At 42.2% G+C, this 17,776-nt stretch overlaps 1 protein-coding gene across 1 annotated transcript in view; it reads right to left on the reverse strand.

Annotated features, from left to right (window-relative positions):
- The window catches only part of LPGAT1 (lysophosphatidylglycerol acyltransferase 1), a 47,443-nt gene continuing 29,667 nt past the window's right edge, over positions 1-17,776 (reverse strand). The window contains exons 6-8 of the mRNA XM_032443923.2: positions 14,318-14,444; positions 7,101-7,207; positions 1-4,001 (exon numbers count right to left, since the gene is read on the reverse strand). Of these exons, the coding sequence (XP_032299814.2) occupies positions 3,850-4,001; positions 7,101-7,207; positions 14,318-14,444 (386 nt within the window). The 3' untranslated portion in view covers positions 1-3,849. The remainder of the gene's footprint in view (positions 4,002-7,100; positions 7,208-14,317; positions 14,445-17,776) is intronic.

Here is a 17,776-nt window from a genome sequence, read left to right on the forward strand (position 1 = left end):
TGCAGTTTTGCAAAATAACCCCTTATTTCGCATGGCTCCACTATTTCCAAACGATACAGTACCCGGATGCATCATTACGTTGTGTGATTGTATCAGCCCAGCATGCAGCCTCCAGCCTTGCTGCCTCAGAACGCGCCCGCTCCCAGCTTTAAGTGCCTTTGGTTCCAACACTGTACGTCAAGGCAAAGCGGAGCAGCTGGATCTGTCACACACAGTGATCGGTGTATCTGCATTCACTTAGGCAAACAAAATTGACAGAGTTAACAGCACTTTATGGCCAAACGCCCCAAACAATGACATCGTGTACAAGAAGATGGGTAAGGAGCAGTACCACAGCAGTCATTTCAATGCAGCAAGATGCATCCTGTTTTGAGGCTCGGGGTGGAACAGGGAGAAGGAAGCTGGTAATTTTCAGGGCAGTGAGGTTAATTGCAATCTTTCTTTTCAGAATCTGATGAGAGCAGCTGGAAAAAAAATAAATCCCTCCTGCCAGAGTCATCACTGTCGAAATGAGTGGTAACAGAACCATACATACAACGAAAGAGAATCTGTGTGGAAGGTACACGCAAAGGGCACTAAAATAGAAGTGCTGCTCGTTTTGGAGGGGCAGATCATCTTCTTCTGATGAAGTTCAGTAAGAGCAGTAACGCGAAGCCATTGGGACCTGCACAGTTTGCAGTGAAACTTGTTTATGAACAATTAAACGGAGAAACTTAGGAATGTTGAGCACAACCCTGACAGAGAAACGCCTTTATTCACAATGAACTTGAACCGCCATGTTCTCACTTGTGTGTGCAACAGCTTTCCATTTATTTCTTTCATCCTGTTGTCACTATATACATTCTCCCATATTATTTCTCCTCACGTATTTAAAATCACAGCAATTAACCATTTTGTGATCAACTGCATGGTTCACAAACACTTCTATCAAGTGCAGGTTGAACTCTTCAGAAGAGGACACCCTTGGCTGCAGCAGCACAGCGCCTGCCCCAGCTGTAGCCCCAGCCAACGCCAGAAGGTCCGACCCAGCCGGAACCCACAGGGATCCAATGTTTTACAAGCTTGCCTGCCAAGCTCTGGCCTTCACCAACACATAAAGTAGCATCCAAGTTCATGCTGGGAGGATACTTTGGATTTTCTTCAGTTTCATTCGACTGTCACCTACAGCAGCTCAGCCGGAGCCAGAGACAACATCACACTCTGTTCACGTGTTCCAGAGCAGGCAGGGAAGAAGCCTAAGACCTAATACTATTTACTCAACCTATCAAAACAACAACCAGTGCTTTCAAACAGATGTCTCTCAATACTGAGAACCTTAAAGGAACTAACTGAAAATGCACGGGACCAGATGAACCACAGGATTACCTGAAACATTATTGCGCATTACTAATTTCTTCAGGCAGTGTGTGAACACTCGCTGTTGACTGCAATCCATTGGAAAAAATACTGCATTGCAAAGGAAAAAAGAGTATGCTCTTACATGGAGTTTACTGGATCAGTTACAAACAGCCTCCAGGTGCAAGTTACTGCTGTGCAATCTGCTTATAGAAACTTCCCTTTTCATATCACTCCAGTCTGTCCTATCTCACGTTAAAACAGCTGTAAAATAAGGGCATCTCTGTGGCTCTGATCGACCCACCCTGTGGAGGACAGCAATGATTAGCTCACCAACTGCATTCTGCAGTTTTGAGAGTCCATTTGCGCCCAATTGCTGCAGCCTGACCACTCACACCTGATGGTGATGGGCTGCCCCAGAACCTGCCTGGAAAAAAGCAGATTAAATACATTCATTCCATCAGCTGTGATTTAGCAAGAGCAACAGGAAAGGACTTAGACTCCCTTTTCAGAGCATACCTCTTCTCAAGTGGCTTTATGTTACACCAGCGTTCAGGTATGGGGCTAGGTGTAAGACAGGTGGGATTTACAGACAGCATCCTAAATAAAATATTAAGGCTCTATATCTAGATAAACGCTGTCCTTTGCCTTCCCACTGCAGTGGTACATGTAAGTCCATGAGGGGACTCACAGCTCAGGGGAACTTGTCACAGTCTGTGGTTTCACAGCCATCCTCACAGAGCTACTTCAAGATAAAGCTCATTTTAGAGTGAGAGAGAAGTGGCAAATTTGACAAAGGGCTTTTCAATTACATCAAGGAAATCAGCCTTGCCTCATACGTTGGTACGCTCATCCTGCTCCTCCAAAGGAACTGACTGTGTTTGTTTCTGCATGTCGCCCACAGATTCGATAGCAGAAGAGGGATCAATATCACTAACTGAGAGCCAAAACCGCTGAGGGCTTACTTGGTTCTCAGTAAAACCGCCGTACAAAAGGCAGCATTGCCACATCTCAAGTTCTGGCTCCTCTGCTCGTATTTAGAGAGATTAATTTTATTTTAGGAACAGCTCTCTCAAATCTGTGTATAATCACACAAAGACAATGCCAACTAGACCAGCCGGGGTCAGGACACACACCGCAGACTCCCTTTCGAGAGCATCTCGTTTTATACATCTGGAAACGGAGCTGAACTTCTGTTCTGCTTTGCCTTTAAAATGACTTCATTCTTCCATTATGATTTTCAGCATGCTGGTGAGCTAATTAATACTGCCCTCTGTATAGTCACTCAGATGATTTACCCTTGCTTTTGCTTTTCTTTTCTAGTGATATCCTCATAGAGATTCATGGTAGCAATTACACCTACTATTTTTTTTTTGTTTGTTTTTTAATATGTATTTTTCTAAGAAACTAGTTTTCCTCTGTTATTTCTTAGCAAAACATTAAGATGGTTGGCATTGAATCATTTAAACTCTCCCACAAGTACATTTAGTGCTGTTGCAACTAGCAGGGGAGAAAAAGGCCTCTATAAACCACTCAAAGGTCACCTTGGTTGGACTGCAGTATACAAAGTACAAAGGTGGCTAAAAATCACCAGCAGCACCAGCGGGCCTTCAGAAACAGCTGGCATTGCTCTGGCAATTGGTCGATGCATGGCAGATAAAGCTTTCCCCTACTCCCCGTGTCTTTCTTTCACTGTATTTTCGCCTTTAAAAGTGCATTTAGAAAAGTGACGATGGTCAACTAGATGTATTCTGAACAAAGGGAGAAAAACAGATCAAGTGACTATTATTTGCCAAGTTTCCTCATAATATGAGCTACGGGTAGCACACAGAATTCGGTTAGCTGATGGTAAGACCACAGCAGGGATGGGCTGATTCATCAACTACGGATAACTTCTAATCACACTATGATGAGGCAATGCTTTTTTAAGGACTGATTCCTCACGAAACACACCTGAACAGGACCCTGCTGGGGTCTCGGTTTGAGATCAATGAGTTTGAGACAGCAGCTGCTGACTAGGCAATGGCAAAGATGCCGCCATCAGCTCCGCTGAAATCTCTGGCTCCAGCACAATGAGCTGCAATAAAGCACACGTTTGTGCAAATGAGGAATCTCTACCACACCAATGCTGCACAGACTACTGAAGAGACAAGTTGCTGAGTTTTCTGAGCTCTAACTACAACGCCGAGAAATACTTATGGTGACGGTTTTCTTGTTGCAGACATTCTTCTACGGTGGTTGTACGATTGCACCTTTTGTCCAAATGCTGAGTTTGCTCAAGTGTGGGTGAGAGTATACACTTCTTAAAAATACAGACAATTCTTAAAATAATACATCATCAGGTCACTATGCTACTGATCTTCTCTTTCAGCGGAGTTTAAAATTTCCCCAAAGAGAGGTGAGAGTCCGTCCAGTATTCTCCTTTACTCTTGTATACTCACATTTGCACATACAACATGGTACTCATTTGCAAGAGCCTCGATTCCCACTGTGTCCTCAGGTCCCATTCCACTTTTAAAACAGGCAATGATAAAAATACTGTAAGATGCAGTACCACATACCGCCTGACAAAAACGCAAGTGATTGTATGCCGACCAGCCACAGGTTGCTGAGGGTCATCTCCCGAGAAACAGCTTTTGTTTGACCCTGCAGTGAAGGAAAAGCTCCTGAAAAACAAACAAAAAAAACCCCACATTCAATGCATCTGCAGCAGCAATACGGGCTGAGTGTATTAAAGTAAGATTCAAAGAGTAAAGATACAACAGCACCAATTCTGAACCTTAGAATCCACCCAGTTTGGGCAATTAGATACTCTCAGCAACTCATCTCTGCTTCACATCTGCAGTTACTGGTGGAACTGCAAACAAGCACTTAAGACAAAGCTTTTCTTTCTGTATGAATGGTCTTATATTAAAAATCTTGATGAATCCCTTGTCCTCTCACTGAGGCAAATGTTCACGTGCGAGCAGATCTGTCACTCAATTTATTCACCTCCTAGTAATTTCCACTGCTCACCTCCTATTTGTCCACTCTGTGCTACACTTGTTCTTCCATGGCCCATTCGTCTTCCCATGCCAACACTGTTGGCTGGTTTAACTAACTCTCCTGATAGCAACTGCTTCTTCCCCTTCCTCCTCTCCCAAGCCAACTCATTCTGTTACAAAGACAGTGATCCTTGACGCTGCTAGACAAGCCAAGCACTTTTAGTTGTCCTTCACAGGAACGACTCCTTCCCCTTCATCATCTTCACACCTACCACCTGCCCCTCTTCCCAGTTCAACTTGTATTTCTCGAGCTGGAATGACTGATCTGTATGCAGAATTTCCAGATGAGGTTTCAGATCTGGTACAATGGAAAAAGTACTTTTCCAGCACTACTGAAATTACTCTCCTGTTGCCCTGTAGGATGACACTGCTTACTTATTTTACTTGCATCACACCAGTTGGCTTAAGATCAGAGCACGAATGAGGAGCACGATGTCTTCAACTATTCATTTCCAATTGATAAGCTCCAAGTTTACAGCATTGGGTTTTTATTTGTTTTAATTAGTCTCCAAGAGCTAAATGTAATCCCATTTGTGTTACTGCAGTGTTCAAGGTTATCCCGCTCAAGACTTCAGAGCAATCACGCGCTTGCCAATACAAGCTTTCTTTTAGCTGCTAGGAATCTGTAAAGAGTTTTAACTTTATAAATGAAAGGTGGAAAACGTACTACATGAACAAATGTGACAGATTGATATTCAAACTTTTAAGGGCGTTTTTGTTTTTTAAGTTACCAAATGTTTCAGATCTTCCCTAGATCTATTGAAGTCCTTAATATTGGGAATACTAAAAAAACAAACAACCAAAACCAACTGTTTTAGGCTGAGATTCTTCTTCTTTCCAATAAAAATAATTCAAAAGAGAGAGTGCACAGTACAGATGGTACTGGTGACAAAGCAGTGACAAGCTTTTGACATTTCAAGTACAACTAAACATTACTCCAGCTTAAATAGCGCTCTGACCTCAGGCAATGTGCCATTAAAAGTTGACCCCTGGGGAGCTGTTGGGATCCCCTTCGTGGGACCTCCCTGGGGTTTTCTGCAAACTGCAACAGCTCCTTTTCAGTAATGCACGGCAGCAAAACAGAATGCAACCAAGTTCTCAACTGACATAAGTGGGAGTAACTTATAAGTTATGGTAATTTATGCCTAATACGGTTCTACATCATATCATTTACATTTATGATTTCTTAATTAATTCCTGCTTATTACATTGCCGAATTATAGCCAATTATCCTATTTTTGAAGGAGTAAGTCTGATTATATTCATTACGCTTTTTGAAATTCTGGTCTGGTTCGATTTTTAGGTACAATCATTTCACTTCAGTGGTATTTGTGAAATAATGTCTCAACAACACGAATTCCTGACATTCTATTATCTATACCTTTAAGCACAATCACCAAGTTATCTGTCTAATATGAGCACTTAGATGCAATGTACACAGTAGGCTCTGACTTTGCCATCCCTGATGGCTGAGGGGCAGCAGTATTTCATACAGCAAAGTACAACTCTGGTTGTCAGAGAATTCAAACTTTCTAAGTGTTAATGCGTAAAATTAAGCATTCAAAAAGGAATCAGAACAGATCTTGCAATAAATCATCCAATAAAAGCAGCATCTTCATTTCAGCACAGTCACTCTGAAATACTAAACTCGGTTGATCCAACATACTTTCTTTTCCTCAGCAGTTGTGGTAATCACTAAGATACTTGTTTTTTCTACAAACACAAGTTACAGTATTTCTGTTGGAGTCTCCCTGCTCAGTCAATATTTGATAGACTTCCTTCCCTGTATGTCTAAACAAAACCATTTTTCCCTTTCTGTTTTTTCTATTTCATTTTAACATGTTAATTTCCTCTGGTGTGTGCTCTGAAAACACCCACACCCATTAACTGCATGGAAAAAAAAAGAGGCTTCAGGAAACATTTCTCCAGCTCAAGTGCTTACCTGATGTTTTAAATCACATTATTTGCCATTATCCCTTCAGTAGTGTTACTAATGCCCTCAATTTATTTAGATCTCTCTTATCCTTCAACATCCAAAGTATGTTACAATACAAGTGACTCAGCACACCTCACAGCAAGGAGAGCAGCAGGCCCAGCACAGGGCTGGCATGCAGACTCCAGAGATCTCGTGCTGCATAATTCATACAGACCCGTCCAATAACATCTTTCTGTTTTGCCTCACAGGAAACAGAACACAACTAGGATTTTGCATTACGCTTGCAGACTACTTAGACCAGTTTTCTCTAACAATACAAGCATCAGGATAAGATGAATAGATAAAATAAAACTTGTCTCGTGAGTCTTATTTTATCCCTTTTAGCCAATAATTTGTTGATTATTTAAACCCTGACCATTCCCCTCCATGCATAAACTCTGAATTATTTTATTGTGCATGTGAGTATTCACTGCATCTCTGAATCTTTCTAAAACATTCCCCTCCATGAAAGCCTCTGGCAGCAAGTTTCACAGCTGAGCTGCTGGGGAAAGAAAGGGATTTCCTTAGCTCTATTTGTCACGTCTCAGTTTCCAAATGTCTCAGCCAGGCAAATGGTTCTTAAATACTGCCTAACATGAGTTCTTCTCCCATGTAAAAATGTCAGTAATTATACGGACTGTGTTCATGTAAAAAAGAAAAAGTATACACATTCTTAAGTCACCTTGAGATCCTTGTAAGAAAAAACGTAATGAAAGTGTAATTCTCTGAGTTAGATACTTTCCTACCTGTTTCATAGAAATGGGACAAGAGATCCTCCTTTTCAATGAATCGTTGATACAGCCATTGTGAGAGAGCTTCGGGCTCTGCAGGTACATCTTTAATTGGAAAAATCCTACCAAAGAAGAGAAACACAATTCATTCTTTCATTTGTTCACAGAGCACATGATTATTCAGAATGAAAGGAAGGAATGCTCCCGGTAACCAGCCAGATGCTCACAGGAGACGCCTGTATTTTAAGCTTGCAGCAAATACAATAGTGCAGCAATTGATAGAAGCTATTCTATACTAGGTCTGTTTAGGAAAATTCAATGTCCAGGACAGAATTCACTAAGATACGTACAGAGAGAAACCCCCAGCAACCCACTGCACCTCAGCTACCTTCTTTCAAAACACACTTTCAAGTCTGACAATTGTGAAACCACTGCAGCACACTCAAAGTGCACTTTGGTATATATAGAAGATGCTTTGTATCTGCTGTGTTCCACTGGGAGGCCACTGAAGAAGTAATGTGTGCATCAGGCTAGCCTGAAAAAAAAAAACAGGCTGAGTAACATAAGACCTCAAGTGGAGCTTTCTCTTCCCAAGAGAACTCCCAGTCAGCCTGTCATCTACGCTACGTTTTACTTCCATTAGTAGAGTTTTCTTTCTTTTTTAAAACACGGTCTTGTATACTGAAAAGAATTTGTGATAACAACTCAATTGTATGGGCAGTGTCTGGCTGATAAGGGAACAGCAGACACAGAAATAACGGATGTTTCTGAAGAACGCCTTTCTTACTTTTACGGTTTTCAGCATTCCTGCTTGATTTGTTGCTCAGTCATTTGTACCTCCTCCTTTCACCATTTTTTTCATGAAAAAAGAAGCTGCAGTATAGGAGATAGGCAGCAAAACACGGAACTGATCAATGAGAAAGAATAATGATGCTTTGGCATACAAAGAAAACTTCAATATAAGGAGGTGAACACTTCCCACTACAGCATCAGTGTTAACTCAGAGAGCTCTGTAGCCTTTGTATCAATTCTACCTACAAGGTTCTCAAAGAGTTCTCCGTGCCTGAAGCCATTGGCTCAAGAAGGATTTGGAGGTAGTCGGTGGTCCAGTAAATAGCTCAAGCTCTTAAGTGTGAACATTAAGAAAAAGACAGGTAAAGAATCATCTTACCTTGAAGCTCAGGTGTTACAGAACACTTCAAAATTAAAACGCAAGAAAGCAAGTGAAAAGCATCCCCAAGGAGAAGGGACTATCTTTGTTGAGGTCTTAACATTAAGACAGATGGCCTAACCTGTATCCAAGTACTACTGTACTGCCAGGCTCTACTTTTACTCTCTCCTTTTTATCTGGTGTGAAGAGATAAAAGGCCTCAGCAACTGAATATTGCATTTCACAGTGTATTTCTGAAGGACAGATGCTCGCTTACACACATCTGAAGATAGTTAAGGACTAAACACACGTGTGGGCTTAGGACAGAAATCTAGGATTACCTGCCCTCACAAGCATTTTCCAACTCCATAACCTAAGTAAGCCTGATATTGTTCCAAAAATATACTCATTGGTGTGAAAACATCATCACAACGGCTAACAGAACGCATGTTAGAAACTATTTATCAGCTGCCTCTTTCACAGAGTAGCAAAGCAGTGTAAATGATGGGAGACTAACAGAGCACAGTATGCCACCTCCTGCTGGAATCCAGCCAGGCCCTTAGATGAGTCCACACAGTATCAGAACACTTTGACATCTGAATTACGCTACACTGGCTGTTACGATCTATCAGTGATAGTTCTTCATGTATTCTGAAGTATTTTCAAACATGGTTTTAGATTATCTAGGTTTATTATTTCACAAGCACAGCATTAATGACAGAACTTAATTAGAGATTAAATGTCTAAATCCTCAAACTCTGGAAACCGAACACACTGCCATGTTCCCTGCTCCTCAGACAGCTCCTTTAGGACCATGTTTTAAAGGGAGTTCAGGAAAGCCAACTGAGAAGGCCCAACATTGCAAAACTCTACACAGATGATTCAAATCCAAAGGATGGAGGTGATGCTGACTGCAGCAGGTTCATCACCAGCCATCAGCAGCAGAACCATCGGCTCCAGCCTTCAGAGACACCCTCATGTCTCTCATTCCTTCATCCGTTAAATGCGAGCCAACGATAGTAGCTGTATCTGTCCCCCATGCTGTGAGCCTAGAGATCCTCCCCTCAGCTCAGCCACACTTTTATTCCATACAGTTTTCAGAGCACATCTCAGACTGAACAGGAAAAAACATTTATCCTACCATTTTTCTCTGAGTTTCAGTGACTGACAAAAGGTAGCACTTTTTTCCATCTGCAAAACCTTAAGCAAATCCAATGGTCACAAAGCCAACCGGATATGTAACAAGAGCAGAAAAAAATCCTCTGTCAGAACATCAGACAAACGTGAAATGGTTTCCAGAATTGATACAGCACAGATATCTGAATAAATTAATGTATTTAGGTAATAGCCATAGCACTGAACCAGCAGCCTCCAGCACCTGCTGCCTCTGTCCTACGAGACAGCACCTGAACTCGTGCGTCACACACTGCACTGCTCCCTCTGCAGGGATCTCCCTGGCTTCCCCCACACTGGGCCCAGCCGGCAGCAACAAGGCTGACAGAGCTGAGGGGATTCTGTAAAGGACTCTCCGAGCGGATGTTTCTTCTGGTTTCCAAAACACAAGACAGCTAATTAGTCTCATCTCGTTAGCATTACAGCGATAAACAATCTATGCTCTCCTTGCCTACAGTACCGTTCTCTCTGTGGCATAGTGCATGCACAAAGACAAGCCTACGACGACATTTGTTTCTCTGCCAGTTGAAGAAAAACAAAGGACCACCACCATTTCTATCGCTCTGCTCAAAGACAAAATCTGAACAGCCCCAACATGTCACCATTTTGCTGTTAGTTACTCCAAGATGAGAAAAGCTGCACCAAAAGTTAAAAGAATGGCTCACAGGAAAGATGGTGCCATCTGCTCTCATCTCTCACCTGTGACAGTGCTGCTCAGCGCCTGCAGCCATGCCAAGCACCCAACAGATGGCAAGGGGATTGCTTCCCATCACAGAGGAAAGAGCAAAACAAAGGGAAAGCACAAGTCCACCCGGTACTGACAGATCTATCACTTACGTCAGCAACATCCGCATGCACCAATAAATATATTAAGATTAGAAACCAACTGAAACAGTTACTGTGATATTTTGACACACAGAGAGGTGGAAGAGCCAAAGAAGCTTTATGGAAAAAACAACTAGCTGGAACACCTGCACAAATACAGAAAGAAAAGAACAGGAAGACACAGTGAGGATAATGACCTTCACCTCTACAACTGCAGACCAATTTAATGACATGTTTCAAGATAATGTAAAAGCTCAAAAGTTAACAAATGACTTTCAGAAACATGGCACTTTCAGGAACATTAAGCCACATTAAATAGTCCTCATTGGTGATAACCTCTAATTATATATTAAAACGGAAAAAGTTCATCGACACCACCTTTAAGCACTAATTGCCTCATCATCTGTCCCATCTCTAATTAAATTCACTATCCCCCTACTCTTTCTAAACTTCACCTGCTGTTTCAATGGCTCTTCAAATAAGCTCAGTGTGATGGAGGCCATTGGTATCCCCCAGACACCTCCAAACAGCATGTTAAAATCTACTGCAGAACTGGATGCCCATCACAGCCATTTCTGCAAAACTCATTCAGCGACCACAATATATTCCATTTTATTTATAGCTAAGAGTCTAAGCTTATTTTAATAAATCTATATTCACGCAGACACAGAAAAAGAACTTCCTCAGTAGTTGAAAGCTTGTTTCAGCAGCAGCACAGTGCGAAAGCTGGTATGATAAGGAAAGGTGACACAGTTCTTATCTGCACTACGGCGCCAGGACAGCTGAGCTGGCTCAAAATTAAGTGGTGCCTTCATGCAGTGTGAATGCAGCTACCTGCCCTGCTGGGATGAGGGCTGTGGCTGGCTCTGCCTTCAGGCTCTGCACCACCCTCACCAGAGCACTGAGCAAGCAGGGATATGACCACATGAGGTGGGGGAAGTTAATACAAAATGAGCCATAAGCCATTCTTTGATTTGCTCCTTCCAGCACATGACCTTTTCTGTGGTGCTTAGTGCTTTAACAGACGGCCTCCCTAATTTCCCCCTAACTCCAACAATGTTTGACATGGAAAAAGTTTATTTTGAGGAAAAGTGAGGCTACAGCTTAGCCTAATGATGAGCTTTTGCAAAACAAGTAACTTATACAGGAAACAGGTGAATAGCAAGCTTTAACTTGACTACCAAAATTTGAGCCGTCAACCAAAAATGACCACAGGATTAAAATGAACTTTCTCTGCCTTTTCCATCAGTTAGAAAAGTGAAAAAATGAGGCTGGTTGCTGTGTCCTCTACACTCCTGCTGTTGCTCCCTAAGTAGGATGGAAGAGAAACAGACCTGTATAAAAAGACACGCCACCAGAAATGAAAAACACCAGATCCTAAAGGCAGCAAGGCACAGACTGCTTGTGAGCAAGAGGAACAGCAGACAGCACCACGTGAATGGCTGTAACAGAGGCAGCTCTGCAGTAAGCTCGTCCTCTGCTTCAGAATGAGCAGCACAGAAAGTAACTTACCAAGCAGCAGGAAAGCAAAATCATTTTGACTGGCACAGTCTTCGGTGGCGGGGTGTTGGTTTGTTCTTATTGCTGCTGTTTTCCCCTGAACAACTTCTGATTAAGATCTGACATAGCAATGGGATCAAGCCATCACCACATTTGCACATGTGAGGACACGACCAAGGAGGCTCCAGAGAGTCATGAGAGAGCTCATGTTGAGAACTTAAAAAACAAGCTCTAATAAATTGGTGTCAGGGCACTGAGCCTCAATTATCTGCCCGCCCAATGCTGGGGGAGGTTTGGTCAATTGACTGTACAGAGCTGTACTGTTTTCTTTCCTTCCAGAAACCCTCTGGGAGAGTACTTTTGTTTCTTACTCTTTCCTATCCAACCCCCCATTCCCCAAGCACTCTGCGGGTTCTCAGTGGTGCCAACAACTTTGTTCAAATCACAAATCTATCATTTCAAGTGATTACAACACCAAAGGCATCCATAACATCACAACGATCACTTGCTGATATGTCCCGAATGGAGCCTAACTGAAAAACAATAGAAAAAGATGATGCAGCTTGAGTGAACTCACCCATCATTCAGTTGCTTTCTGCTAATTCTACCATCAATAAATATATCCTTTACGTATAACAGACCTTTAAAGGTGCACGAACATATCTACAAATCAGTTTGATTATCATACTGGAGGTGAAAATTCATTCTAGACTGCAGCTCTAGTCCCAGATACATTAGAAGTTCTTAGTGTATGAGATGAATGATGTGGTAAACCTAAAAATGGATAAAAACGGTGCGACAGTTTTCTAGTATAGAATTATTCTAGGTCGTCAAAGAGAATCAAAGAGAAGAGCTGCAGAAGGGCCTGACAATGGCTGCAGATGAAATAAAGCACACCAGATAAAATGACATCCCGTACAACTTAGTGTGTACGTTCACCTTTGAGAAACTTGAAGACAGATTCCTATAAAAAGCGGGACAGATTGAGGCATGGCTGTGGAAAACAGCCCCAGTGAGCATCCTGTACTGAGTTGTTGACGAAAGGGAATAACACAAAAATCACACAACTTTGTGATAGAAGTGTGATAAACCACATCCCTCAGTGCCACATTTCCACATTTCTTGAACTCCTCCATGGATGGTGACTCCACCACCTCCCTGGGCAGCCTGTGCTGCTGCCTCACTGCTCTTTCTGAGAGGAAATGTTTCCTAATATCCAACCTGAACTTCTCCATGTGCAACGCGAGGCCATTAGCTCTTGTCCTGATGCAGCTTTCCCAGCCACAAACCGAGAAAGCTCCTGAAAGCAGGACTTGGGGTGGCCTTCTGTCCCACTTACCAGGTTTTGGTACCACCTGTAATGGACATCAAACTACTTCTTTACAAAAATATCTGAGTTACGCAGTGATCAAAATCACTAAATTTACTAAAGTAAACTACAATCTGAATTTTAAGAAAGCAATCCACTGGGAGATCAAAGAGCTCTATGGAGAAGCGTCTTCCTTTCATCCCCAAGACACATGGTGTGCTGTTACATTTCTGATAAGGAGAGGACGTCTTTAGATTGCTGATTGTTTCATGATACATCGGTATGTTGCTTTATACGTCAGTAAGACAAATACGTCATCTAGGTATTATGCTCTTATGAAACATTTGCAGTAGGATTCCTTTATTTGCTCTGATAATGGTTAGCGGCAGATACTCAATGGAAGCATGTAAAAAGAAAGGTAGCCTTAGATTAGATGGAGCTCCTGTTTGACCTAAGACATCTGCTATTTTATTTAGGGACTAAATAGACTTCCAGCCTTTTCACTGAACTATCCAACTACGCTGCTGAGATTATCAAGCAGAAGTGGAGAGCTGGAATATATGATCCTCCAGGACCCTGATATTTTTGTGAAAGCAGCCTTTATTCCTTCTACTCCCCTTCAGAAACAGTGCCATCCTTCTTGATCAGGGTCTCCTACTCTGCTGGAGCTGCTCCAAACTCCAAGGAGCAGGGCAGCCTCAGGATTCCCTTAGAAAGCTGCATTTTTCTCACGTGTTAAAGCCTGTAGCACTGCTGCAGAAAAAAAAGGTCCCATTTTATCACCTCATGACTCCATATAGGGCCTATAAGATTTTCCTGGGAAAAAAAATAAATCACTGCTTCAGCTGCTGAGTGAACTCCTGAGTATATGGTGACTGGAGAGGGTAGAGGGAGAAGCTTGGGAAGGAATACTGCAGGAACCAGAAGTAACAGTAAGGGAATTAAGTGTTTGTCAGCTACTGCCAAGACACTACTCATTAAAAAATACCTAAAAACATCCATATATACTCCATAGCTATATTTAACCATAGGAAAGCAGGAAAAAATTTCAACGTGCTAAGACAGACCAATCTTTTAAAAAGAAAGCTGTATTTATACACTCAGTTGACTAAACGTGTAAGAAGAAGACACTGCTACTGCTGCTGACTTCCTGTATCTTAAAATACACTGTTATTAACTTCTGAGATGGTTTACTCCTTGTTGCTGTTGTTTGTTCATTGGTTGTTTTTTTTTAGTATTGTAGTTTAGTGTAAGAACAGAAGGTTTATTTCTTACCTGTAATGTACATGTGTAACTGTTGGTTGTCGGTAGCCAAGAATCCAGGTTTGGATGTCTATAGGTTCACCTTTGGGATATGCAATGGTTGCATCTATCACCCACTGGAGACCCTTTGATTTGCTCTCTAGGAATAAAACAGAAATATTGTATTAAAATCAATCAGAAAGTACATGCCACTTGATTTGATAGCTATTCCACTTTTAGACTACTTTCAGAGGTATGAGGCACAAATATAGCTTAAAAAGTGACAAAATAAGACAGATAAGAATCAAATCTAGATTTCATTACAGAATACAGAAATATTCTTACAGACTTCAACAAGATTCAGATTTTATTTTCATGGTGCCTCTGTTGTGCGTACATATTAAGGCACATCAAAATCAGCAAATCTACTCCTTGGTTACAGTCACAGAACACACTGATTCAAATCTTTGGTGCTTCCCCCATTTCCCAAAAGAAAAACTTCAGCATAAAAATCCAATTGTTTTGACCTGCAACAGCCAGAAAAAGCCCTTTGGGCAACTTCCCCACTGCTGGGGTAGGGCAGATAGACAGAGGTGATTTACATCACACAACACAGATGGACTTTCAAAGGCATTAAAAAAGAAACAACAACAACAAACAACACCTCAAAGGTTCTTGAATTGTTGAGTTACAGGATAAAGAACGGTCACTTTGTGTATGAAAGGCAAGCAAGCAACACATAGGAAAAGATGGTCATTGTTCACAATGGAGATTCCATCCATGAGGTCTCTGGCAGACAGATTGATCCCAGTGTGTGCTCATGCACTTACCAAAATATTCAAAAAGAGGAAGTGAAAATGCTGTAAAAATTATTCAGGAGAGTCAAATCTAAGCCATAACATAAGTTACTTGCAGCAACAGTGAAGGACAGACATCAGCCCAGCCATGACCTCTCTCTGCTCCTTCTCCATCCCACCTGGCACATCTTCAACCCACGGGTTTGCCAAGGAGGAGAGTAGCAGATCTGGAAAGTGAGCCAAGGAGGGGGCACGGTGCCAGGCAGCATTTGGAGTTCAGCTGTCAATTTTATTTCTATCCTGTGGGAACCAGTCATGCCTTGCACCTGAGGTCACATTTTGCTCAGGCTTGCGGGGCAGTAGTATGTGCTTACATCATATCCAGTTGTGTTGTACAGAATGTTTTAACAATTGAATTTTAAATTCTGATGACTTGAAAACCAATCATCTGCTGGCAGAAGTAAGAGCTGCTACGTATCAGTACGAGGTGCAAGGCTCTTCAAGCCTGCAGCAGAGATACCTAAAGAGAAATGACCCTTCATGCAGGGGAGACCTCCCTTACCAAGTGTTGGGTTCAGGACGAAACTGGACCAGGTATGTGGAAGACATCCACTGGAGAGCTAAAATCAACAGACTGAAGTGCCCATCTGGCTCAGCTTAGAAAATGTGCTACACTGGAAACAGTCAGAAACCAGGAGAATATGAGAGAAATACAGTGGGAGAAGTGCGATGTATATTTGCTCTGTCCATGGCTTTCCAACAGTATGCTCTTAGAACCACAGAGAGGATTTGAGGTTAGATAAATGTATGGTCTTGTCCAAAGTCGCCATTCAAGTTTTACTGCGCACACAAAGAAAACTGCAGCGCAGACTGAGGCACACTAAGAGCTGCAGTCATTAACACCAAGTGGAGCAGACCTGACCTGACAAGGACTGACTCACAGGTTTCTACCTGTATTTCATTTGCATTTAACTTAATTAAGTGCAAGAAGACATGTACAGCAGCGCTATCGCCTGTATCTATCAAATATTTTAAAGAGCAACCAGTGTTGCCACAGTGTCTAACCAACAACAGAGCAGTATCACTTCATCCCAAATGCTAATATGCTCCCTGAGTCAGGCTAGACAGTATTGCACAATACGTAGCACAGAAGTGAACAGCAGCATGCAATATATGGCTCCAAAATTTGACAGTGCACAAGATGCACAGGTCAGGATGAAACACTGTTTGAAAATGCTGACAGGCACACAAAGTGAGTGCACGAGGTACCAGCGGAGGCTCCAGGCCAATATCATGGCAGCGTGGTTGTCATGTGTCTCGTAAGAAAAGCACTAAGTGCAGAGTCCTTCATTTTGAAAGGAGCAATGTATTAGAGAAAAGCCAATATGAAATTAATAGTAAACTCACATAAGCATTCATTTGGAAATGGATTTCAGAACAAGGCTATTCAATTTATCATTTTCCCAGATGTAAAGAGAGAATGGATAAAGACAAGTAAATTGCCTGAGTAAGCAACAAAGATCATTAATTGTAATTAAAAAGCTCCAGATGAATATGGGAGCATTATCTTATTATTTACAGTAAAATGTTTTAAAATAGTCTATTAAATATTTAGCTACTATTTCAAACAGTTCTTTCAGCAGATAATGGTTCAAACTTCTTTATGGGAAGACTACCGTGGCTCTCCTCGTTGCTGATTTCTTACCTTCTACCTTCTGTAGGGCAGAGCTGCTGAAGGAATTCCTCACAGCAGCTCCTGCCTCACCTCCAGCCCCTTCCAGGGCAGGGAAAAACCTGCCTCTGATAGCAGGATTCTTCTGGGAGGCATCTGTATTTTTAAAGCCACAAAGATCCAGCACAACCTGAAAGCTGATAGACAACTGCAGCAACACAAAGGGGCAGGATCTCTTCATCTCTGAGGATGCTGCTCTTGGGCCTAACCAGACCTTCGAACAAGCTCAGGACAGACTGCTACCCAAGTTACACTACAGTGTGACTTTAAGGCTGGATATCTGTAGAAAGGCAGGCTCAAGCACACCTGTTCCAGAGCTCCTCTTGCCAAGCTTGGCTTTGCCAACACAGCCACAGATGTTTTTGGCAGCCAAACTCTTTTGAACTTCCCACCTCCTTTAAAAGATATCCTTATGCTTCATTCCTAGTACCTGCTGGGAGACTCAGCAGCCTGACTGCCACAGGCTTCGGCGACATTAAGCTGCAGAGGCCAAATCTAAGCTGAGCTCTCTGAGGACTGATGTTTCTTCCATAGTGCCTGGGGAATGTCAGCCTGCTTGCCACCTCAAGCACAGGTGGACGGCTTTGAATTCTCAAATCACCTGTAAATGCCACCAGTGACGCTTTTTGAGTTGTACATCGATGCTCAAAACCACCCTGCAGGGCCTGTCCTGCACAGTGGTACCCAAACCATGCAGAAATAACGTACCTTAATATCACTGCTGCGTACTTGTCTTGCTAAGACAAAAGAACATATAAAGACAAGACTGAACAACCACATGTAGTGATTGTTTTCTAGACAAAAATTAAACAAGTCTCCAATCTTGTGTTCCCACCCCCTTTAAATCATCACCAGAGGTAAATCTTTGTAACTGTTTTGCTGTTCAGGCAGATTCTTCAAGACACTGGATGCCCTGTGGTGCATGACTTGACTGTCTACAATCACAAATGTATTGAATTTCAA

This window comes from Coturnix japonica, chromosome 3 (assembly GCF_054131305.1).
Source record: "Coturnix japonica strain WE chromosome 3, WE-NBRP24, whole genome shotgun sequence".
Lineage (NCBI taxonomy): Eukaryota > Metazoa > Chordata > Aves > Galliformes > Phasianidae > Coturnix > Coturnix japonica.